The sequence below is a fragment of the Argentina silus genome, assembly GCF_951799395.1.
Source record: "Argentina silus genome assembly, chromosome: 16".
Lineage (NCBI taxonomy): Eukaryota > Metazoa > Chordata > Actinopteri > Argentiniformes > Argentinidae > Argentina > Argentina silus.
In genome coordinates this window covers 7,924,641-7,949,578 of record NC_139670.1, presented here as the reverse complement: position 1 = coordinate 7,949,578, position 24,938 = coordinate 7,924,641, and the positions used below count along the sequence as shown (strand labels likewise).

Sequence of the window (24,938 nt, the reverse complement as noted above, 5' to 3'; positions counted from 1 at the left end):
CCAACTGCAAACAAAAAAAGCTGAAAAGATGTGTTAAAATCTATATGTAACCTTGCCTAATCCTAACCCTATAATCAAAGAGTTCACCCAGGGTTTAGAAAACAACCTTGAGAATAAAGGCCAGTAATCAGGTTTGCAGTTTATTGCATTTATTAGCCCCTAATAGATAAGTACGACCAGCCTTAGTTTTGTGATAACACTACACTACACACATACACACACACACACACACACACACACACACACAAGCTATGTTCCCCTGATGTGTCATTTTGATGGATGAGATGTTTCTGTGTAGGGGAAAGGGAGCGTGGGAAATTAAATCACAGCCAGATAGTCTCATAGTCAGTTTGTCTGTGTGTTGAGCCCACAGACAGAGTGATCTACACTAAGGTTAAACAATTTGGGAAACAGCTGATAACTGTGTGTGTGTGTGTGTGTGTGTTTGTGTGTGTGTGTGTGCGCGTGTGTGCACGTGCGTGTGTGCGCGTGCGCGTGTGTGCGTGTGTGTGTGTTTGTGATGTGCATGAATTGACAGAGCAAGAATAGGCCCTATAGCTTCTGTATGGCTTCTGTATGTGAAGTGTGTACCCAAGATTAGCAATTGGTGGTCATTCAGGTGTTTGTGGACTTTGAAAATCCATTTGGATGGTTGATTAAACCTGCAGAGGACATCGACCATTAAAATGGAGGGTAGCTAATATCAGAGTGACTGGCTTGAGGAGATGAGTAGTGGGAGTAATCCCAGTAATTCCTTTGTGTAGGTGTATGTATACAAGAGTGCGGACAAACATCACAAAACCTTTATTGGATGAAACACACGCTCTGTCTCCAGGAAAGGTTATCTGTAATGCATTTTATTGCCTTTTTCAACCTTTGTTCTGTTTGCTGTGTCTCACTTCTCGCTTCTCTCTCTCGGTCACTTGTCTCAAGCAAACTGTGTTCATATATTTCCAATGGCCGATCAATTTTTATAACCTGTTCCTAAGCCCGATTGCATAGACTTTAATCAACAGTTTTCTTTTCTGGTACTTTCCCCAATCACGAGTCTCTGAAGCCATTAAAACCTTGGCAGTGACCATGCATAGTGTCATTCAACACTACTTTTAAAACTGAAACTGAACCCCCAGATGTGCTGAAACCCTGTGGGAGAGAGGCACCTCACTGATCAATAACTGACCAGTTTCAACGTTTTTGACCACTTCTCTGTCCCAAAACAAAACCCTTTACAAATTTATAAAATCTGATCTGATCTGTCCCATGTCTGCTTCTCAAAATAGAATGTAGTTCATTGATAACCAACCAATCAGTATCTCTGATTTCCCATCTCTTCATCTCATCACTATTTGACGTGCAGTCTGGGTAATAAGATGTTGACAATGACATAGGCTAAATGTCGGCTACAGTAGGCCTATATTTAAATGTTCTGGGATCATGCTGCATAGTGCATACCCATACAATCTATATGATGAAATATACTATAGCCAGTCTACTTTTCCGTGTGCTCCTTCCGGTTGCGTATGCGTTGTGCATTGGTTTATATATGGACCTTGGAACAATTGTAAGAAGGTTAGGGACTCTGACCCCCTCCGTCGGGCTATTTGTCCTTACCAGTTGTTCATTAACGCGTTGACGTGGTATGAACAGGTGCGTGAAGAATCCGATAGGAACAAAGCAGGTGTGCTAGATGCATATTTGATCCGGTGACTTGCATCAAAACAGGTCTCTAAATAACGTTCTTACTCAGTCTTTACTTGAAAACTTTTTAGCGATTGTTTTTGGCGCGCTGAACGGAAAGACGCTTGGACCTATCTTTTAATGTGTTCTATTTTTATTTTCCTTTATGTTTACTTTTAAATATTTTTGATACACAAAATCGTGTCTGAATGTTCATGAGCTAGATTTTGGAATATTGATTACAAGGGTGGCTTAACAGGGCCTTTTATTTTCCTACTTTTTGGAATTGATTAAATATCTGGCACATGGATAGAGTCTTTAAACCCACGGAACATACACCAGAGTGTGAAGTGGTCTGGGGTGGAAACAAAGTATTTTTTTTAATATAAATTATTGACCTTATGAAATATCAGAAAGACACAATTAGCCCTCAAAATGGATTTTAGAGGTTGGTGGCTGTGTGTCTGCTCTTTGGCGCTGGTTGTTAAGTGTATGAATGGAACAATGATGAGTGTGATTCTGTTGGATGACGACGTCTCACCCTGGAGTATGAAGTTTGTCCGAGGAGCTGTGGGGGATGCTATCGAGGCCGTAAACTCTGAAGAAGGTAAATTAGGCTTCATCACATGGTGGTAGTGCCCTCGCCCTGTGCAGAGGGTTACTGGTTCAAGTCCCCTCTGCCCCCACCACCAACTACCCCTATATCCTTGACCAACCAACACTATCTTTGAAATGGAGGTGTGGTGTGGAATTTTGAGGTACTGAAGTCTATGTTTAGACATGTATAAACATGTCTAAACCATGTGTGATCATATGTTTAGAGTGTGAGTATATTACATCACTGAATCATTTCTACCCTTATGAATACTTTTATGTTCTATTGATAAATCTCTAAGTTTGTCGGCTGATGTTCAGGGCCAGAATGTCCCTGACACGAGTCCGCTGGCACCACAGGGTCTGATTAAGTGAAGTGTTATGTATATGATCTCTTTGTTGTATCATTATGTTCTTTCGTAATCTGTTGATAACTAAATGGCATTTATTATTATTATTATTATTATTATTATTATTATTACTACAGAGTGCATCATTGACAGGCGATCACGTCATTCTAGGGTATATAAGCTGTGTCCTTCCTATTGGACAATTGTGATGGTGGAGATTGTTTTCTTGTTGCAACATGTTGCAACTTCATTGTAATAAACCTATTGATTGATTATACGTGCCGTTGCTCATTCCTGAACCGGAGAATAAACTACAACACTACTACAATAATTGTATTTTTTCTCCAGTTCCCATTTAAGCTGTTGTGGCTTTTTGACCGCACTCCAAATGTGTTTATCTGGGTGTCCATCATTATCTTGCAAAGGTGTGAAGCACAATCTGACTGCCAACTTCAGAGGGTTCCAGACCACCTTTTACCGACGTAAGGGCTGCGCCAGCAGTGTGTGTGAGGGGGTAGAGACTCTGAAAAACTTAACTGTGAGTCACACACACACACACACACACACACACACACACACACACACACACACACACACACACACATATCCATCTACAAATGCTGACAGATGCGCACGCACGCTGGCGCTGTTTGTTTCCCCTGTGTTTCAGATGACAGGCGAGGTGGGCAGTGCTATTCTGGGTCCCACCTGCACCTATGCAACCTTTAGTATGGTTGAGTAAGTAATGCCAAAACACCCCAATCATTACTGGTACAGTACCTGCTTATTTCAGCCTGGACTCAGATCTGTCGACCTACAGTATGTGGTTTAGCCAGAGGAGATCTGGGACTACACACATTCAACTTGGCAAAGACAGCACTCCATGTAACACAGCTTCTTGCAAAATCACCACTTTTACTGTAATTGTAACTACCTCAAACTATCAACTAGTTTGTTGTTGCATTATAGTAACATAGCGCTCCAATGTTCTTTAGTTGTGTGTCTGGCTACCTCTGTAGTGAGACTGTATCTGGAGTTCTGCTCTGCTTTGTAAAAGTGCTTTATTGTAGGTACAGTTTATTTGCTGTTCTGTCTATTGCATTACTGCTCTCACTGTGGCATCTGTTTTTCTGGTGCTTGTGTCTGGAGTGATGCTTTATTATGTGTGTGTGTGTGTGTGTGTGTGTGTGTGTGCATTGGTGTGTGTGTGTGTTTTTTTGTGTGTGTGCCAGTCTGACCGGTCTGGCTCTAAACACGCCCATCATCTCGGCGGGCAGCTTTGGTATGTCCTGTGACTACAAGGCCCATCTGACCCGTCTGCTGCCCCCGGCTGGTAAGGTCTCCAACTTCTTCACTGAGTTCTGGAAGTTCAGCCACACTATCAAGCCTGAGTGGAACACTGCATTTATCTACAAGAGGACAGAGAACACAGAGGATTGTTTCTGGTGAGTGAATTGCTTGTGAGCTGTTTGTGAGTTGTGGTCTGACCCTAAAGTTTTAGGGTTGAATATTTTAGGGTTGATGTGATTGAAGTCCGTAATCATTGAATCAGAACTGTTATGTAAGTAATTCCTTTATGGATGCACACTTCGTTTTATATCTACTCTACCCTCCAGGTACATAAATGCACTGGATGCAGGTTCTACCAACTTCTCTATAAACGTTCAAAAACAAGTGATACGTACTGTGGAAGAACTTAGTAAAGTGTTAACCTCCAAGAACAGGACCAGCAACTGTAAGTGAACTTACAACAATGTATTTTTTCCATTCTCTCTCAACCACGTTCGGTGGATTGGAAGATATCAGGGGGAGTTTAATTTCTCAATTTTCTCTGTATTATCATTTGTGTGTCTACCCTGCAGTGATTGTCGTTTGTGGAACACCAGAGGTCATTGTTGAACTGAAGAACGGAAGTACGGATGCTGACCCGGAAGTTCTCTTCATCCTGATTGACCTTTATAAGTTAGTCCTGCTCTCTCTCTCTCTCTCTATGATCAGGGTTTACAATAATTGCTATGGTTCAGTGGTTGTTTGAAAGCATTGTTGTTTGCAGTGCCATTGACAATACACATGCCTCCCCACAGTGATAAGTACTACATCAATAAATCCTCCATAGAGGCCATGAGAAACGTGTTGGTGCTGACCATGCCTGATACCAGGAACTACACCATCGACACGGACCTGGGCAACAATGTGACGGTGAGACTGCCACTGTGCCACTTGGAGGGTACAGAAGAAAACAATGGGTCGAAGTATTTACAGAGACAATGATCCTACAAACTCACACAGTCACAACTTTCTCAACTGCCTTTTTTTCTAAAAATTATTCCATCATTTCCCTCTATTGCAGATGAATGACTACATGGCAGCGTACCATGATGCAGTTCTGCTGTTTGGTCAGGTGATGAGGGAGCTCTGGGTCCAGCCTCAGCCAGTCCTGGAGCAGATGGAGGCCTTCAGGAACATGTCCTTTAATGGTATGAACAACCATGGCACCTGCAGCACCCAATGGGATGAGGAATGATATCAAACACATTGAACACGTGTTTCATACCATTTGATACCATTCCTCATTTCATTTGATACCATTCCTCATTTCATTCCATGCATTACAATGACCCCGTCCTCTGATTCGGCCTCCAACAGCCTCCACTGGCTGCACCTGTCGGCAGCCACCTGTGTGTGTGTGTGTGTGTGTGTGTGTGTGTGTGCGTGTCCAGTATTCACTGCTTGAAGTTACAAGCACAGTTAAAGAGGATCAATCTGTGTATGTGCAGGTATAGCTGGTAACTATAAGCTTGATGAATACGGGGACAGAGATGTGACCTTTTCAGTTATCTACACAACCACTGACAACAAGGTGGGTCACAATTGCAATACTTATATTCAAAACAAGTGATTAGTGCCTTTCTCCTCCTCAGTAAGAAATCACGACATTATTACACACTTTCTACCTTTGGGTTTATCGTCAACATACCGAACCATGTAAACTAATGCAAAAGGAAATCATATCATATGGACACTGTTTTTACACACTGGTCTCCTCCTGTCTCTTCTTTAGTATGAAACTTTGTTTACATTCGACACCGCCAGCAACCACACCGATGTTTTGGTCACAAACCCTGACTTCATCTGGGCCAACTCTCGTCTCCCTGATGACACTCCATGCCAGGGTATGGGATACACACACACACACACACACACACACACACACACACACACACACACACACACACACACACACACACACACACACACACTAACATTTGGTTTACAGTAAACCACACCCATCATACCTAGCATTGTTATTTGCCCATTACCTGTCATTAATACCAGATAAGAGAGATGTTGAGATCAAACTCCAGCTTGACCTTACAGTGATACAGTACCACAATTGCCTATAAATGAATATGTTGGATAATGATGCTAGTTTTATTGTTCCAGTTAGTCATACTCATAAGCATGGCCTCAGGGACAAATTGTTCCAACAATATTGACAAAGAGTGACTGTTTTCTGTGTACACCCCCCAGGTCTGAAAAAGAGTGACATCATCGTTATCATAGTCCTGTCTGTCACAGTGGCGGTGGTGGCCACTATTGCTTTCATCTTCTACAGGTGAGAGAAGCCTGAAGTCTGAAACCTCATCATTACCACAACAAAGCCTTGAGATGCAAATTTGGCATGGAATCATTTCATTTTCTCTAACCCTATATACTCTATAAGATATTATACTGTACATGCCACATGATCATAGATCATGATAGATACTGTATATGACAGCAAATAATGTGTACAATGTTATGTACCAGTACGTAAGATTTCAGTCTAATTTTGTCTGGTGCTTTATCATGAAAACTAACTGCAGAATAACGGCACTATATTGAGGTGCAATATCTCTCATGAGGACAATAACAGAATCTCTCTGGTGGGAGGAGTGATGCTTGCATAAAGTAGTGTGATATCTGTGATGACGGCTGGGTGGTGCAGAGAGACCTGACACTGTGCTCCTACGCCAGGCAGAACAGGCGAGACCGTCATATCAGGAAGAGGTGGTCTCACATCGACTCTAACCACGTTACCACACTGGACAACAATGAGCACAGCCTGGTCTCTCTCAAGGTGAGCTCGTCAGCAGAGTGCGGACCCCAAAGTTAGTTGAATATTTGAGTCAAGTCTTTAACACCTGACCATGTGTCCCTCAGATTGAAGAAGACCATAGGAAAGACAAGAGGGATAAAATCCGCAAAGGACTCTACGATAAAAAAGTAACTCAAAGCTTTTAGGGTCCATATGTCAAGTTACAGGTCTTTGTAGGATTCAACCCTGTGTTGAATCTGGTATACAGTATTTTACAGAAATCTCTGGTGATTAAAGCAACACAAATTTCCATTTGCATCGTCATGGTTTCAGATTATAATCCTGAAGGAGCTGAAGCACTCGGAGGAGAACTTTAATGAGAGTCAGAGGATAGAACTCAATCAAGTAAGAGTTTTTTGTTGTTGTTGTTTCTCAGTAAAGTAGTATTTTTGTTCTGACATCACAACTCATGTATTATATTGCATATAACTCATCATTATATGACTCTCTCGTCTATGTTCCTCTTTTGCAGCTTCTGCACATTGATTATTACAACCTGACCAAGTTCTATGGCACAGTGAAGTTTGAGCAGGGTGTGTTTGGAGTGTTTGAGTACGGCGAGAGGGGATCCCTAAAAGTGAGCATGACTGGAAGACACAGGCAGACACACACAGGCAGACATACACAGGCAGACATACACAGGCAGACATACACAGGCAGACATGCTCCCATAGCCGTATCAATATCAAACTATTGGTAACGTCTGCCCTCCCTCTCCCTCAGTATGTGCTGAATGACAAGATCTCATACCCAGAGGAGACCTTCATGGATTGGGAGTTCAAGATCTCTGTGATGTATGACATTGCAAAGGTGAGCTGGAAGATTGCCTACACTGAGTACAGTATGTGTATATAATCTTGGAGGATTTGCTGTTAGATGACTCAATGCATCTCTTTTCTCTTTTCTAGGGCATGTCCTATCTCCACTCCAGCAACATTCAGGTTCATGGCCGCCTCAAATCCACCAACTGTGTTGTGGACAACCGCATGGTGGTGAAGATCACTGACTTTGGCTGCAACACCATCCTGAACCCAGCCAGAGACCTGTGGACGGCCCCAGAGCACCTAAGGAGGCTGGGCATCTCTCAAAAGGGAGATGTCTACAGCTTCGCCATCATCGCCCAGGAGATCGTCCTGAGGCGATGCACCTTCTACACAGAGGCCTGTTCCGACCGCGCTGGTTAGTAGGACACGTTCCTGTCGTGTCCCTTTACACAGTATTGGCTCTGGAGACCTAGCTCCCACCCTAACTCTCCTCATAGCATGGGTAGAAGCATTAGGCTGGACAGGTTCTTGTCTGTAAACTGCGGTACTATATTCCGTTAGGAACTTTTACACTTTGATGAGATGCTGCATGAATCGAGACAGTGACCCCTTCTGGTCAGATGTAGCATTGTTTACCTGGCTGAGATCAGCATTCTGAAGTAGAAAAACAAGAGACACACTACATTCTGAGACATCAATGCCCTCTTGCTTTCAACAGAGAAGTTGTCCAGAGTGCAGTACCCCAGCATAATAACCTATTTCAGACCTGATCTGAACTTTGAGACAGCCTCAGAGAAAGAATTAGAGGTAAGAGTGCCATGATTTGTGTATTTGTGTGTGTGTGTGTCTGTGTGTGTGTGTGTCTGTCTGTGTCTTTGTGTGTCTGAAAGTGTGTGTCTGTAGACCTTTATTCTTTGGACCATAAAATCTACTTTTTTCTTCTGTGCCCAAAGGTGTACATGCTGATTAAGATATGCTGGGACGAGGACCCTGAGAGAAGGCCTGACTATAAGAAGATAGAGACATCTCTGGGGAAGATCTTCAGGTATCTCAATACTCAGTGTCAGGGGAGGCTGGTGGAGGCAGAGATCGGAGGACGGGTAGAAATTAGAGGACGCATGGAATGGCGTAAGGAGTGGTATCAAATACACCATTCCATGCATTACAATGAGCATGTCCTCCAATTACTGCCACCACCAGCCTCCCCCGCTCAGTGTACTTAGCGATTGAGAATTGATGAGTGTTGTTCGACAGTAGACTGGTTTTCTCCTTTCCTCAGTAACCTACACAACCAGGCCAATGAGACCTACATGGACAACCTGATCCGCCGGCTGCAGATGTACTCCCGGAACCTGGAGCACCTGGTAGAGGAGAGGACGGCCCTGTACAAGGCTGAGAGAGACAGGGCAGACTACCTCAACTACATGCTGCTGCCTGGGTCAGTTACTCACCACAGAGTGGAGGGAGAGGAGAAGAATAGACAGAGATATTCACTGTATCAGGGCAGGTTGGTGGAGGTAGAAATTGGAGGACGGGCTCATTGTTATGCATGGAATGGAATGAGGAATGGTATCAAATGTGTTTGATACCATTCCTCATTCCGTTCCACGCATTACACTGAGCCCGTCCTCCGATTTCTACGCCCACCAGCCTTCTCTGGAACATATACCTTAAAGTGGTATATTACACTCACTCACCCTCTGTGTGTGTAGCCCTGTGGTGCGCTCTCTGAAGGAGACAGGCATCGTGGAGCCGGAGCTGTTTGAAGAGGTGACCATCTACTTCAGTGACATCGTGGGCTTTACCACACTGTGCCAGTACAGCACGCCCATGGAGGTGGTGGACATGCTCAACGACATCTATCAGAGCTTTGACAGCATCCTCGACAACCACGATGTCTACAAGGTACTATACACACAAGCCCAGTATGTTAACAGTAACTATTTTACATATAAATCAGTATTTAAGATATGTTCAATACAAAACAATGTCTAGTCAGACATGCAGAATAGCACCCCTTTCACACGTGTTTGGTACCATTCCTTATTCCATTCATTACAATGAGCTCATCATCTGATTTCTACCTCCACTAGCTTCACCCGATTTACTCCATCTCCTCCCCCAGGTGGAGACAATAGGTGATGCATATATGGTGGCGTCGGGGCTTCCGAGGCGAAATGGGAACAGGCACGCGGTGGACATCTCTCGTATGGCCCTGGACATCCTGGCATTCATGGGAACGTTCCAGCTCAGACACCTACCAGGCCTACCTGTGTGGATCCGCATCGGCGTGCACTCAGGTACTGCCATAGAATCAGAATGAGTAGAACGGGAATTTTTCATTCTAATTCTCTTAGACTCTTACTCTGTATTCCTGACACCTTCCTCACTCAATCCTCTATGTGAAATAAATTCCGCTGACACCTCCTCCTTCTTTGGATGTGTGTCAGTGTGTGAAGGAAAGCTTATTTGACTGGATCAGCATCAACACTTACTGGAACGTGTGTGTGTGTGTGTGTGTGTGTGTGTGTGTGTGTGTGTGTGTGTGTGTGTGTGTGTGTGTGTAGGTCCCTGTGCAGCAGGAGTGGTAGGGATCAAAATGCCAAGATACTGCCTATTTGGGGACACAGTCAACACCGCTTCTCGCATGGAGTCAGCAGGACACCGTAAGCCTACATAAACACCAGCTCTGTCCATCCACTCTGAACCTATCCATGGTTATAATTCAGCTATATTGACAGTAACAATGTCTGGATGCCAGTCTGTTTCTACTTAAGTCTGCTGTTTAGTTTTAGCCAACTGTAGTTGGTAAATTGCGGCAAGAGAGTAACTTGGTTGGTGAAAGCACAAAAAGACTGGTTCCCAGACATAAGAAAAACCCAGCTCTCCTCTCCCCCCCATCAAGCCTTGCGAATCCATGTTAGTCAGCCCACCATCGACATCCTCGAGAGGACCGACTGCAAGTTTGAGTATGAGAAGAGAGGGGAGACATACCTGAAGGTATGGGACAGAGCACAGACAGAACACAGTTCACTGAACACTTCGCATGTTGGTCAAATTTGCTGCTTCTGTGATGATGACTGTGTGTGTGTGTGTGTGTGTGTGTGTGTGTGTGTGTGTGTGTGTGTATCGCAGGGTAAAGGCACAGAGATGACCTACTGGTTGACCGGTGAAACAGGAGAGGATTACAACCTGCCGACATCTCCGACAGTGTGAGTTAACCCTTCATCTGTCCATATACCCTTCACACCCCTTTACTCCTCAAACTCCACCCACATACACATGTCACACTCCACCTTTCAACACATAGAAGGTAGAATACAGTGTGAGATATGGCTACAGCTCTATACTGATTGTGGATGGTGGGCTGTGGATCGGTCTCTGTCAGTTCGAATGTCTGTGTATGTTCGTATGTCACACGATATCACAGACAATTTTGACGAGAGATCCAGAGAGATCCGGCTTTTACAAAATCCCAGATTGGCCCAGGGGGGGGCGCTACAATAAACAACTGAAATTCCGAAGTTACACTGATTGGCCGTGGGGGACAACATGCTTACTGTAGACTTGTTTCTCTCATCTCTCTACAGGGAGAAATGTCAGCGTCTGCAGCAGGACCTGGCCCAGATGATCCAGGAGTGTCTGGAGAAGCGTTCTTTGGGTTCGGAGGTGATGCAGAAGAGGAAGACCCTCTCCATGAGGCAGAGGAGGGTGGAGAAGGACGCAGAGCAGGCGGACGATGACAACGACAACCAGCCAGAGTACCTCCATCTGGCCACGGTTGACAACTTCAACACCTTCATCTAGCCACATCTGGTCTGACTGGGGATTCACTCGTTCTGTTTCATTTAATTGTATGCATGCACTGTTCTTTGGACATAGATTCAAATTCTGATCGCCCTCGCACTTGGTCAGGGACTGAGGAAGATGATGCCAAGGTGGCAGCTAAACCAGGATGAAGGGAGGAGTCTGCAGGTCATGTAACAATGCCGGTGTGTTTTTGAGACGGTTTTATACCTTCGGTCTGTGGAGTTATAGATTGGTATCAGCTGTTTGTTTGACTGGTAACAGGTGTTGTCTGACTACATTCTCCATCCTGTAGAACTTGCGTTAATAACTTAATTTATCATCTAGACTGATTCGTGTGTCAGATAAACTGCCTCTCTTGTAGCACCATGCGCTCCTCCCCCCCCCCCCCCCCATCCATTTTGTACAGTATCAGTCACCTTCCGCAGAGAAACCCTGTATCCTTTCCTTCATGAACGCTAATCTGAGAATATATGGTTGGTGAAAGCAACATGGTGGAAACTAGGAAAGGAGGCTATTCAAGTCAGGTAAAAATGTCTGCTGATATAGCAAAATGTAGTTATTGCACTTTCTTAATGTTATTTTTTGAATGTTTTGTTTGGGATCAAATACTAAAATGACGTATGTGAAAATACTGTAGTTATCAAATGGAAGTGTATGGAGAGCTTTGTAACGATTCTTTAGTTACCCTAAAAATGAAAACAAGGCTTCATTTGCTTCTGGTTTAAAAACGGACACTGAAACTTTATTTCTGTGATTATAGTAGCTTCAATTGACATCAATATGTACTTTACACACGGTTGGAATAATTCATGTACATGTTGAAATGTAGTTCAAGGTATTGATAACTTTGATCCGTGTTTTGAAGCTTGTAACAGTACATTGAGGCAATTACAATTCCTATGTCAATTATGCCATGTCTGAAGGAGTTATGTCATGTGGTGTCAATGAGGGAGGCTCTTGCACTGATTTCCAGCATTAATTAAAAAACATGTCAATGTACAATTGTCTGAAATTGACACATTTTACCTGTAAAAAGATAATGCATTGTGTAGCAAAAAACAACCCTGTCTATTGTAGTAGCATTTGAATGTCTAAGAAGAAAAAAAAAAAAGAGAAAAATCCGCTAGGATTTAATCGTCCGGTAATAAATTGTAACTCCAGTATGATATATACACTTCAACAATGTATGTATAAAAAGCACTCAAATCTGTCATGCACATGAGAGAATATAAAAAGAAACAAAAAGAACATGCTGACAATGACCTCAGACAGCTTAGTTTCTGAATCCTCAATTAGAAAACGTCATCTTAGCATCGATGTGTTTCTAATCCCTGGCACAGTTACATGTACAGTAGGTTTGAGCTCAGTGAATAAGGGGGACATCTTTTGGTGGAACACCACCGAAACATGAGGTCGATGACAGTGTTTGCTAGACATGGAATGAAGAAGAAAAAACCTTGACACTGAAACCAGAAGAAATGTAACACATCAAAACACAAAAGAAAGTTAAAGCTTGACCGGACGTTTCTTTTTTACAGCAGTAATTATGATATGCAAAAACCATGCAATTGAAATGTCATGAAATAAATAACCACAGACATGTACAAAAAAATTAAAGGCATTACATTATGTACAGGATACAGTAAAAGCTTTAGAATCCAGCAGTCCACTGACTGACTCAAACAAACCCATCCAATCACCTATCCAACCTAATCTAATCTGGTATAAAACTACATTAACACACTGTAGCAGGGTAAACATCCGTGATAAACACACCATCATAATGATGATTGGTTAATTAATTGATTAACTGATTGATTGACAACCCAATACATCTTCTCTAAAAGCTTGCTACACCTTGATGCTCTTAAATCTATCCCTTTGGAGATATACAAGCCACCACAAAACTTCCATCAAACCCCTAATGAAGCAAAAGCCCTGCATGGGGACCTGGGTGGTGGGTTATTGGATTAACAAAGTGATGTCTGCCAGTCCATCCACACTTCAAACACGCAGAACAGATAGAAACAGCCCAGGCTCATACTAGGGCAGACTTCCCTAGCCTATCAAAAAGGTAAACCACATATTTCTGCATATGGAAATAAACGGCTTAGAAACACACTTGACTCATTGAACATGGCTGTAGCATTGTTTTTGCTTGAAACAAGCACCTAAAGCACCTAAAGCACCTAAAGCAAGGCACCTAAAGATCATATTACAATGTACAGGAAAGAGGTTCTCTAAAATTAGAGTGCGATTCATCTTTTCTTCCCTGTCTACTTGCTGTGCCAACTTGCCTTTTCATTAATACACTATGGTCTGCCTTAAAAGGTGCAATCTATAATTCAAACAACCGCAAAGCGGGCTCCCCGCCACTTTTTTGGTAAACAGCTGAGGGATGGGTCTGGAGAAATGCAACCACTCTCAATTTCATAGACAGAGCTATGGATGCAAAGACATTGATACATGAGATTAAAATTATAGTTTTAACCATGCTTTAAGCTATACAGTGTTTGTTTACAATTGCATTGTTTATAAACAATGATATTTTGGGTTTTGCTGGGGTATGACAGTTGAATTAAGCTCAAGAGGCATTTATATGTTATATTCAAGAAGAACTCAAGAATCAATGGCTAAATATCATTCATTTAAAATTTAAAAAAATGAATGTACCAGTTACAGATTGCCCCTTTATTAATTAATTCAAAAAAATGTTTCATTAGTATTCGACTAATCATAGAATGGTATCAATGTTCTGAACACAAAATGCTGGATTGTCTCTTAGAACTTCTGCACCGCTATGAAAACTGTCAACTCAGATGTGACTGGTGATTCCCTGTGTGTTTACATGACTGCGGACTGTATAGTTGCTGCAGAGTTGAATAAATGGTCAGAGAGACAGCTGTCTTTGTCAGTACTGGGCTGCAGGAGGCGCTAATTGCAAGTTCATGTTGAGTTGAGGCTCAGTGAGGTTGACAGTAGCACAGTAACCAGGCAGATCAACAAACTTATATAAGTAATTATGACGAGGAAAAGATCAAACATGGCCATGGCCAAATAATGAATTATAATTTCATGTGTTTGTCCAATTCAGCAGGGGAAGGGGCTCTGCACTGGCAGTGCAAATGTCTTTGTTTCTCCTCATTTAATGTTATAACAAAACACAGCAAAACAACATCTGAAGGAATCTGAGACGAGGAAGGACAGCGTGGACTCAAGGTGCCCGTGCCTCCTATCATTACAACATGAACAGACACCTCTTTCAGCCACGGGCCAAAACACAACGCTGGAACAATGCCAGTGTGACAGGGTGGTGGTGAGATCTCTACTGAGCACGCACACGCCTCAGGGAACACGTGTGTCCCGGCACCAAGTATATTACACGTGTGTGATTGTGAGACATATAATGTATGTATATATGTGTGTGTGTGTGTGTGTGTGTGTGTGTGTGTGAATGGTTAGTACTGGAGAAGCCTGCCTACAGAAGTAGTGTGTGACTAGATTGGTGTCTGTTTGTCTGAGTGAGTCTCACTGTCACTAATGCCCCAACTAGGGAGGCAAACAGGGACGTGGACGTCACCAGGATGAGCAGAAAGAGGTCCAAGAAACCAGTGCATTGAGACATCACCTTATGAGAAATGTTCTACATACCATCTTCACCTTTGGCTAAGCATGCGGTTTTATCGTGCTTTACATTTTATCTTTGGTTAAAATGTATTTTACTAAGATTCACTACCTGCCTTGGCTTAAGTGGTTTCAAAATGAAAATAAACTTTTAGTACTTTTATCAACATCATGTCGATGTCGATGATGGGTGACTATTTTCTGAATTCTCCTGCTGGTAACCTCGTCCCCAGGCTATTGCGCACAGCGCATATAAGCCTGTAATAACAATGACTCAAATCTGGCCTTTGTGGGAGTGAACTTACAGAGTAAGGTATTTGTCATTATTTGATTCTCATGAATTACACAAAGCAGTGGTGGGGAAGTGTTGTGTCATTATTGATGCGAGGGACAGCCAATGGCTATGTGGGGAGTTTTTCCCAATCTTTGTGTTGGGTAAACAAAGGCCAAGTTTGGCGCGTTGGTACAACAGACCTTCCGAGGACATTGGGCGGAAGTGTCTGTGAAAGAGATTATCATGCTGGTGAGAGTCTGCTGGTGAAAGGGAGCTTAGTGTTGATGTATTTGATAATCTTTGAAAATGGTATCTCATCAGTTGTTAAAAAAAATTAAATAACAACAATGAAAGACAGATAATGACCCCATGAAAATCACACAATGACATTTAAAGCATAAAACAAAAATAAAAATACAATTCTCTGTGCCCTACATCCTGGATCCATGGATCTGAAAAAGCTGCAAGACACAAGGAGCAAAAGACACAAGGAGAGGCATTAGGAGGCGTCATCTTAACAGCATCGGAGGCTGGAAGAGGTAGAAATCGGAGGACGGGCTCATTGTAATGCATGGAATGGAATGAGGAACGGTATCAAACACACCGTTAGATCGTCATTCTGCTCCATGCATTGCTACCATTCCTCATTCCATTCCATGCATTGCAATAAGCCCTCCGATTTCTGCCTCCCAACAACCTCCCCTGCTTAACAGACAGTTCTAGTTCATCAGTCCCCACTGTTGGTATCTACTGTATATCAATATGAAAACCCCATTGCAGTCCTACACTGCAGATTGAAGTTGAGAGCATGGTGTTGGATAATAAAGTGTTCGATCTAAACACATGAATGCTCTGGTTGTTGATGCTGAGAATGACAATGGTGACAGAATGACAAAGGAAGGAATCTGATTTTGTGACATCCCTGACTGTTCTGCAATACTTGTATGTATTTAGCACCTTGATTGATTCACTAAAAGCTGCAACCTCAACATTCTGCGGCTTTTCGCGTGCCAAAATACATCCTTACACATATACAAATAAGAGTGTGTGTGTGTGTGTGTAAACTAGAGAAGACACAATCAAATACTACTGCAACACAAGGTCAGGGTTATTCCATGTCATTGCATTGGTAATGAGATGCCTGAGGGCAGGACGCAGATCGATGTTGTTAACACTGTGTCAGCTAATCATTGGAGCAGCCAGGAGTCAGACATCATTGGCTGGTATGGGGTCATGGAGCTGAAGGAGCCTGCTGTCTGTGCTCTAGCAACAATGTGGGGCCTCCATGAAAGAGAACCAAATCAAAGGGAAATATTGACATATCAGGGTTAAAAACAGTTTCAAATGGGTACCGTCCCTGCCTGTTGTTCTCCCATTTTAAATCCCTGCTGTCTTCTCGTAAGTGTGTGAATCCATTTACGTATTAAAACATTTCTGAAATCGAAGGTTACTGAAGGTAACAGTTTTGAGTTTGGGCCTGGGGATGTTCTTGGACTGGAATGCAATGAAATGAAATAGCGCTGGATTCCTTTTGTGCACGCACACACACACGCACACGCACACGCACACGCGCGCATGGATCCTCACCCATTCACTCCTTTGGAACAATGAAATAATTCTCTTAATCTCTAATCCACTCATTCGGGGTGGTATCCCTCTCTCCCTCCTCCTCCACCTCCTCCTTCGCTCCTTCCTCCTCCTGCTCCTCCGAAGCCTTCATTCATTTGAAGGACGGAGAACGAAACAAGACAAAACGACAGCGACAAAAAAGAATGAACAGATTGATGAGTATCAGTGAGAGAGAGAGAGAGTGAGAGAGAGGGAGGTGTGGATGATGAAGTGAGGGGCTTGTGACTGACATTTGAGAGATGTGTGACATTTAGAGTTTTCAGTGGAGAGTGCAGGCACTAAGATCAAAGTATACTGATATCATATTTAATGAGGAGAAATGTCACACACAGAAACACACAGAAACCAGCAGAACAACATCCTGCTATTTTGTCCCTTCGTGGAATACTAGAGATAAGTAAAAGCAAGTGTATGGTGTGTGTGTGTGTGTGTGTGTGTGTGTGTGTGTGTGTGTGTGTGTGTGTGTGTGTGTGTGTGTGTGTGTGTGTGTGTGTGTGTGTGTTCAGTCTCACCTTGGTCTTGTGGCTCTGCTCGGTACCCAGGCCTGAGCCAGGTGTGTGTAGCTCCTTAGACACTACACACAGAAACTCAGCCTGGTCCTCTGTCCCATAGCTGTACGACGAACCAATGTTCACCATCTACCAGAGAGAAGAGAGAGAGAGAGAGAGAGAGAGAGAGAGAGGGATAGAGAGAGAGAGGGATAGAGTGTATCACAGCAGGTAAACGTATCCTTGCTCATGCAGGGAGGAGGGACAGAGGGGAAGGGTAGCCTATCACTAACTACACCCTAACACTGGGCACAGTGAGACCTGAACTTCCAACCCTGACATCAACTTTCTTTCTCCCAGAAGAGGGCCGTGAGACTGAAACGTGTTGGTGACCTGGGCTACTGGCTGTTGTTTCTAAACCTCTGCAAACACAATCAAGGCTTTTATTCATTAATTCAGGAGTGCCTTGAAATTTGTTCCCATACGGATACACACTTCCTGAGGCGGAGGCTGTCCCAATGCTCTTTTCATCGCCTCTTCTGCTGCTCTCCTTTCCCTCAGTGAAGCCGACCTACACACACTGGGCAGAGAGCGCTAGAATGACATCATCATCATCCACGCCTGCTCCTATCGGCAGTCAGGAAGGAAAGGAGACGAGGAGCAAAGGCGGCAGTTACAATTCAATCCAATTCAATAAAACTTTATCGATCAATTTGACAGGGGGGGAATTTGAGAACGTGGCCTGGGTTTGTGAGGGTGAGGGTAACAGAGAGCAGGAGGGGTCAAGATCAGCAGCGTGAGTCCAACCCACAGTCCAGAGCAGTCCGGTGCGGGGCTTTCTGCAGGCGCGCACGCTGACCTGCTCAAACTTCCAGCCGTCCGACATGGTGGACACCATCTGGGTTAGCTCCTCCTCCTGACACTGCAGCACCCGGTACACATGCTTAGGGGGCACCTGCTGAGAGACGCACAGAGAGGGGCAGGAATGAGGAGGAGGAAGAGGAGGAGAAGGAGGAGGAGGATGTGAAGCGAGGTGGAGGACGTTCAGGGAGGTATTGGCGGATGGAGGCGGTTAGAGAGTGTCTTTTGAAAAGTGTCTTTTGGAAGAATAATGGAGATGATATTGAAAAGGACAGAGGTGCGAGAGAGTAAATGAGGAGGAGGAGGTGGAGGAAGGCTGTGTGTGTGTGTGTGTGTGTGTGTGTGTGTGTGTGTGTGTGTGTGGCTGCGGGGCAGTGATGGAGTGGGTACAGTATAGCGCATAATACAGAGAGAGTGGGTGGAAGATAGAGTGAGACATTACATAAGAGAGAAATCGCTGATAGAGCGTGAGAGAGAGACAGAGAGAGAGAGAGAGAGAGAGAGAGAGATACACAATGTCCATTGGACATGAAGGGATGTGTACAGGTGCAAGGAAGGGTGAAATTGAAGAATAACAGAGAAAAATACTGGAGGAAAGCGAAAGACATTGCTGCTCCTTCAGTCCTTAGCCTGGGTGTCAGTCTGTTTCCCTTTAGACTGCTTGTAACCACCTTGCCAAAACAAAGCAGCAATACATCGTTGTTAAGTGTAGAAACAGTCAGTGCCCGGGCTCACAGAGCACAAGATCTGTCTCTTGTCTGTGTCTGTGTGTGTCTGTGTGTGTCTGTGTGTGTGTGTGTCTTACCTGCGTGGCCTTACAGTCCCGCTCCAGTATCCTCTCCTTGATCAGCTTAATCAGTGGTGTGATGTTGTAGAACTCTGCCTCCTCCAAAACACCTGGAAGCACATGACACAAGTGATGCACTCTCAAACAATAGAAGTCAAATAAATACTCTCTGAACCTACACTGTACCGACCATGTAAATATACTTCACATATATATATATATATAGTGTGTATAGGTGGGACAGAGCCCAACACAAAGGGCGCTGAATGGAGACAACAATCTAAAAAAGACAAAAGGTGAGACCTTCCTCCGCCAGCTCCTTGTTGTAGACCAGCTTGCCATGTCGCAGGTAGTTGAGGATGGGGCCAAAGTAGGTGGGGTCTCTGTCAATCACATACGCCCCGGACTCGTCCTATAGGGGGGGGGGGGCGACATTAAGGATAAAGCTGTAATAATAATCAGAATCAGAATCAGAATTCTTTTATTTGGCCAAGTATATTTGCACATACAGGAAATTGACTTGGTGAGGTTGGGCATAATAAAACAATATATAAGCAAATATTAACAAAAAAAAATACAAAATAGCAAAATATTAACAAAATAGCAATAACAAATTTACAAAATAGAACAATAAAACAATAAAAATTTTAGGCAGTGTAACAGTGTAACTCACTGCTTTCTATTCAACTCTACTCATTCTAACATTCTGTTTGGTCATTATGTAACACATTGGAAATCCCTTTGCTGTGACTCGTGATGTACTGTACAGTTAATGGCAAATTCCCCCTTTATAAGCATGCTGAAGGGGGAGAGAGGGGGGGGGGGAGAGAGAGAGAGAGGATACGAGTCAATGTTTAGGGTAAAAACAGTGGTCAGTCCCATCTACAGGATCTCTGTTATTACAGCACAGCTCTGTGGCTTCATTCTGCAGGGAGACGCTCCAAGATTGCGACAATGAGGGACAGAGGAGCGAGAGAGAGAGAGAGAGAGAGAGAGAGAGAGAGAGAGAGAGAGAGAGAGAGAGAGAGAGAGGGAGGGAGGGAGGGAGGGAGAGAGAGAGAGAGAGAGAGGGAGGGAGAGAGAGAGAGAGGAAGAGAGAGAGAGAGGGGGTGGGGGGGGCAGAGAGAGAGAGGGGGGAGGCAGAGAGAGAGAGAGCAAGGGATACATTCACATGGCTTGGCCCTTTCTTGGCTGATAGCTGGGCTAGCCTTTACCAACACTTCCATAGAGCACTCTCTGCATGCCGATTACTCAGCCAGCCCCGGGCTAGAGTCCCCAAACATGCATGCGCGCGCGCGCACACACACACACACACACACACACACACACACACACACACACACACACACACACACACACACACACACACACACACACACACACACACACACACACACACACACACACCTGATTCTTTGGAATCAAAGAACAGGAGAGTGGCAAAATGGAGAGAAGAGAAATGATGGAGTGAGGGAGAAGAATGAAGGGTAGGTTATTAAGGAGAGCTGGGGGACGGGGGGGGGACAGGAGGGGGGGCAGGAGCAAGACAGAACACAGCGGTAATAGAGGGCACCTCTCTGAATCAGAATGGAAGAAGTGTTATGAAATGACAAAGAAAAAAAGCCAGAGAACAAGAGCCAGAGGAGAGAGAGAGAGATGGAGAGTGTGGAGCACTCAGCAGAATGGAGATGGGGTTTGGAGAGCCAGGCAGACAAAGGGAGAGGTATCGATTAGAGATGAGGGGTAGCAGACACAGGAGAGAGAAAGACTCACGACAGAAAGGGGCATGGAGGGACGCAGGGAGGGAGAGAGGGGCTGGTGGATAGGTTAGTCATAGAAAGAAAAACACATGGACCAGAGCACTCAGAGAGAGAGGTGTTGAGAGATTTAGGCGGGATTCACAGGAACTAACAAGAAGGGCACTAGCAACAACCAGGGGGTATAGAGAGATAGTGGCACAGGGGGGGGAGGTCTGGACAGCCAGGGGGAGATGTTCACAGTAATTAGAGGCTGGGCACAACGAGAGGGAACACAGCACAGCAGCCAGCCCAGAGGACACAGCAGGCAGCCAGCACGGGACTGGCCTGGAGCTAACAACACACACACACACACACACACACACACACACACACACACACACACACACACACACACACACACACACTCACACCCTCTCTCCCCTCTGAAACACACACACACACACACACACACACACACACACACACACACACACACACACACTCACACCCTCTCTCCCCTCTGAAACACACACACACACACACACACACACACACACCCTCTCTCCCCTCTGAAACACACACACACACACACACACACACACACACCCTCTCTCCCCTCTGAAACACACACACACACACACCTAAGTCAGCTGCAGCAGAGGACAGACAGCCACCTCCTCACTTGACGTGACTAGACTTGACAGGAGGCATAACAACACCTGTGGGTAGCTTCCAAAGAATCTCAGCAAGTATCCCCCTCTCTCTCTCTCTCTCTCTCTCTCTCTCTCTCACACACACACTCACAGCAGATTAAAAACGAGGTATTCAAGTATTTCTTCTATGATCCTGGCTTGTCTTTTCAGCCACACTGATAAAGCACACATATTAAAAAGCTATCACGGAAAGGTCGACCCTTGTCTTGCGTGTTAATGGTTGACATTTACACAGGGAAGTGCGATGTGCCTCTCCACTCGCTCCCTATGGAAAACTCAGTGAATCCCTCAGGACTATCCTGTTAGGCAAACAGACGGCTTGTTTATCTCAACACAGAGACACATAAAGAGACTCTCTGGCTACTTTGAAAACACTGACTGGTACTGTATCAAACCACATCAGTGGTAGGTGGGTCTACTTTGAATTCCTCTAAGAAGAAAAAAAACACTGTGATGAAGGGGTTAAATTCAGATTTATAATTAGGCTAATCACTTTTTCACATCATCACAGATGGCTTAGGCTACATGAGTCAAGAGCTTGGCTCGCAACTGTTAGTGACAGCTCTATTGTAAGAGACATCTCAGTATAGTATCGTTTCTGCTGCTTAGGCTTCATCCTAAGTGGGAAAAACCTCCAACAAATCTATTCAAATATGTTACCCATAAACAAAGTAGAGTCAAATGGCCTGCAGCGCATACACAGGGAGAGGAGAGAAGACAACAACACAATCACAACATTCTGAGCCCTTCTAACTCCCTCTGTTCTCATTCCTATTCTGTAACACTGCAAATTGGACATATCTTATCACAGATGGTATAAAAAACGAGTTCGGGCATGTGGAGAAATCTGTAATGTTACATTGCGGAAGAAAAGAGGGAGAGGCTCGACAACCCAGGGCAGAGGGAGCCAGGGACCTACCTGTAGCTACAACATTACAACACACAAATGCACTTCACCTCACTACTTTACCGAACAGCAAGTCACGCCGGTGCCTACTCTGTGCAAAAACGTATCCCTGACAAGGCTACGTTACCCTTGAAGTGTAGGCCTACATTCTAGTACTTTGTGGGTAATTGTTACATCACAATGTGTATACCATTCAAAGTGATTTGTAACAGATCTGAAGACTATTCTGAGCTGCTTTGGATCTGAACTACTGTTCTGGACTGGTTCTTCTAAGCCTGTTCTGGACTGGTTCTGAAACAGCACCCCAGGGCCAGCTGGAGTGTGAACAACACAGTCAGGAGGAGGGCAGGAGGCAGTGGGAGGCAGGGCCACAGTGACAGAAGGCACTAGGTATTTTTGCAGAGGGAGGGGGGGGGCAGCCCTGGAGGTGCCAGACAGACTATAATCTTATTAAAAAAATAGTAGCTGTGTGTGTGTGTGTGTGTGTGTGTGTGTGTGTGTGTGTGTGTGTGTGTGTGTGTGTGTGTGTGTTCAAAACACACAACACCAACCCAACCCTCTAGTCTACAGACTCAAGCCCAAACCACCAGATTACAATAGAGCTCCTGTGATGATAAAAAAAAAAAAAAAAAAAAGATCAGGCTGGCTTCGCAAAAAATGCTTTTACTTGTTTCTTTTTCCTTCTTCTGAATGGGGAGGGGAGGCAGAAATCGGAGGACAGGCTCACTGTAATGCATGGAACTGAATAAGAAATGGTGTCAAACACGTGAGGTACCATTCCTTATTCCATTGCATGCATAACAATGAGCCCGTCCTCCAGTTCCTACGTCCACCAGCCTCCTCTTTTCAGTATATTGTGTTCTTGAGGTCTCAGCTGCGCCTCACAAGCCAGCCAGGTTACTGTGGTTACTGATGGTCATGGAAGTAGAAGGGAGAGAAAGGGTAAAAGAAAGGGATAAGTGTAGTAACTGCTGTTATAAACAGTTGGTTAACAAATAATGACAGTATGAAAACACAGAGACTAGCTGGGGAGACAGAGAGGACGCAACATTCAAGCGTGAGGAAGAAAGGAGACTAGTAAAAGGGTAAATACGTGGCGTGTATTCAGAGTTAGTGAGTGGTTGACAGTGAGCACACAAACCTTGGGGGGCTGGCAAATAGAGGAGGAGGGAGATGACAGGCAAAGTGTGTGGACCGGGCCTGACTCCAGGCAGAGCTCCACTGTTGGGCACTAATGAAGGTCAAATAGAAACATGTGCCTCCCCACCTATTCACTGTGCGCAGTGGTGCAGGAGAACATGCCAATTTACAGTAAGACTAAAGGCTATGGACTAAAAGCTTTGGACAATCACACACACATACACAGCACCGCACACAGCAGTCCTCCATAGCGGACCTGAAGAACAGGCCATTAAAAAGCAAAATCACATCAGTATGATTTGATCAGTCATGTGACAATCCAATTTTGTGGAACACAAATGGGAGAACGCTGTATATGTCCCTTTCTCTCCCTCTGTGCTGCCAACACTGCATAGGTCTGGGAAGCTGCACGTGTACACACATCTGACTGGGTAGTGGGTACCATTCATTCCATCAAGTGATTAGACTTTTATTGAACATTCTGAGAAAGCGCAGAGCAGACATGTCTCCGGTACCCTATCTATGCTCGCTCTTAATGGAAAGCATGTTTATCGCTTTATAAATTATAGCCTTACCGTGTCTGAATGCAAGTCCTGTTGTTGACAGAGCCGATAGAGAAAGGAAGTTTGTTCTTTAAGTAGGGTTTGCCGCGTTGTGAGGAAAACGGTACCGCCAACATTCAACCGGACCCATTTCCCGTTATTTCCCCCGGTAGGATTAATTCCAGAGCCGTTCCCGATGTTCTGCGTGTCCGTCCTGCTTGATTCGGTGGTGCTCGGGGTAGCCGTGGTTGTATTCTCGCTTCCCTCGCTGTCTTTATTGTTATTATTATTATTGTTGTTGTTATTACCGTTAACGTTGCTATGCGGTACCGAGAGTGAACCGACTTCCGATATAGCCTGTGGCACCGGTTTCGGTTTATCCTCCGTTGCCATTAGGAAATATCAGTGGGATGCAAGTAGCCGAATGTCAACGAGCAACAACAGCGATCCACTGCTGTTAAAGCTTCCTCTCCGTCTCGAGTCGAGAACACTTGCTCAAAGACACTGGACTTGCCTACTTGCAAACCGTAGACCGTGACGTGCTCCGCCTCGCGTTCTTCCCGAGAGATACCGCCTAGAACACTGGATATTGTAGTTTCACTGTAGTGCATGTGTGAAATAAATGTTTGATACAAATCATGCTATGCTGAATTGAAATATGGGATGAACTGTCAATGACATTAATAGGCATAGTCAAACGCATATTGTACAACAAATAGTTTAATTTCAGTGGAATTGTGTTCAGTTAAATTCGTTCACAAAATATTCGAGATTCTTAAGTGAAACACACATGCAAGGACACACACACACACACACAAACCTGAGCATATTACAATATCATATACAGACAACAATTCACCATCACCAGTCACCACTGGACAAAAGCGCTCTCATCACTGAA

General features: G+C 44.4%; 2 protein-coding genes across 6 annotated transcripts; one reads left to right on the top strand and one right to left on the bottom strand.

The window, feature by feature from the left end:
- Window positions 1-2,181: 2,181 nt before the first annotated feature.
- Window positions 2,182-11,330, top strand: gucy2cb (guanylate cyclase 2Cb; the record flags this gene model as incomplete). The annotated part of the gene is made up of 26 exons (XM_083687633.1): window positions 2,182-2,284; window positions 3,047-3,159; window positions 3,292-3,359; window positions 3,854-4,066; window positions 4,238-4,356; window positions 4,484-4,583; window positions 4,706-4,820; window positions 4,972-5,098; window positions 5,399-5,481; window positions 5,683-5,794; window positions 6,153-6,237; window positions 6,639-6,741; window positions 6,825-6,887; window positions 7,033-7,104; window positions 7,232-7,336; window positions 7,483-7,569; window positions 7,668-7,938; window positions 8,242-8,330; window positions 8,477-8,568; window positions 8,803-8,961; window positions 9,236-9,428; window positions 9,649-9,823; window positions 10,091-10,189; window positions 10,429-10,523; window positions 10,659-10,735; window positions 11,114-11,330. The coding sequence occupies 26 exons, from the start codon at window positions 2,182-2,184 to the stop codon at window positions 11,328-11,330; spliced, it is 3,135 nt and encodes a 1,044-aa protein (XP_083543759.1).
- A 599-nt stretch (window positions 11,331-11,929) lies between these two features.
- On the bottom strand, window positions 11,930-24,512 carry kctd17 (potassium channel tetramerization domain containing 17). Of its 5 annotated transcripts, none has more exons than XM_083688100.1 (7): window positions 24,071-24,512; window positions 19,300-19,408; window positions 19,015-19,106; window positions 18,160-18,306; window positions 17,373-17,498; window positions 16,819-16,945; window positions 11,930-15,692 (listed from the first exon to the last, which is right to left on the bottom strand). In XM_083688100.1, exons 1-6 carry the CDS (start codon window positions 24,428-24,430, stop codon window positions 16,853-16,855), a joined length of 927 nt encoding a protein of 308 aa, XP_083544226.1. In that variant the 5' UTR covers window positions 24,431-24,512; the 3' UTR covers window positions 11,930-15,692; window positions 16,819-16,852. The 5 variants fall into 5 exon arrangements, 4 of the variants coding, with proteins under 4 accessions (XP_083544226.1, XP_083544227.1, XP_083544224.1 ...); XM_083688101.1 differs by having other exon boundaries at window positions 18,208-18,306; XM_083688098.1 differs by lacking the exons at window positions 11,930-15,692; window positions 16,819-16,945 and having other exon boundaries at window positions 16,970-17,498.
- Window positions 24,513-24,938: the final 426 nt, after the last annotated feature.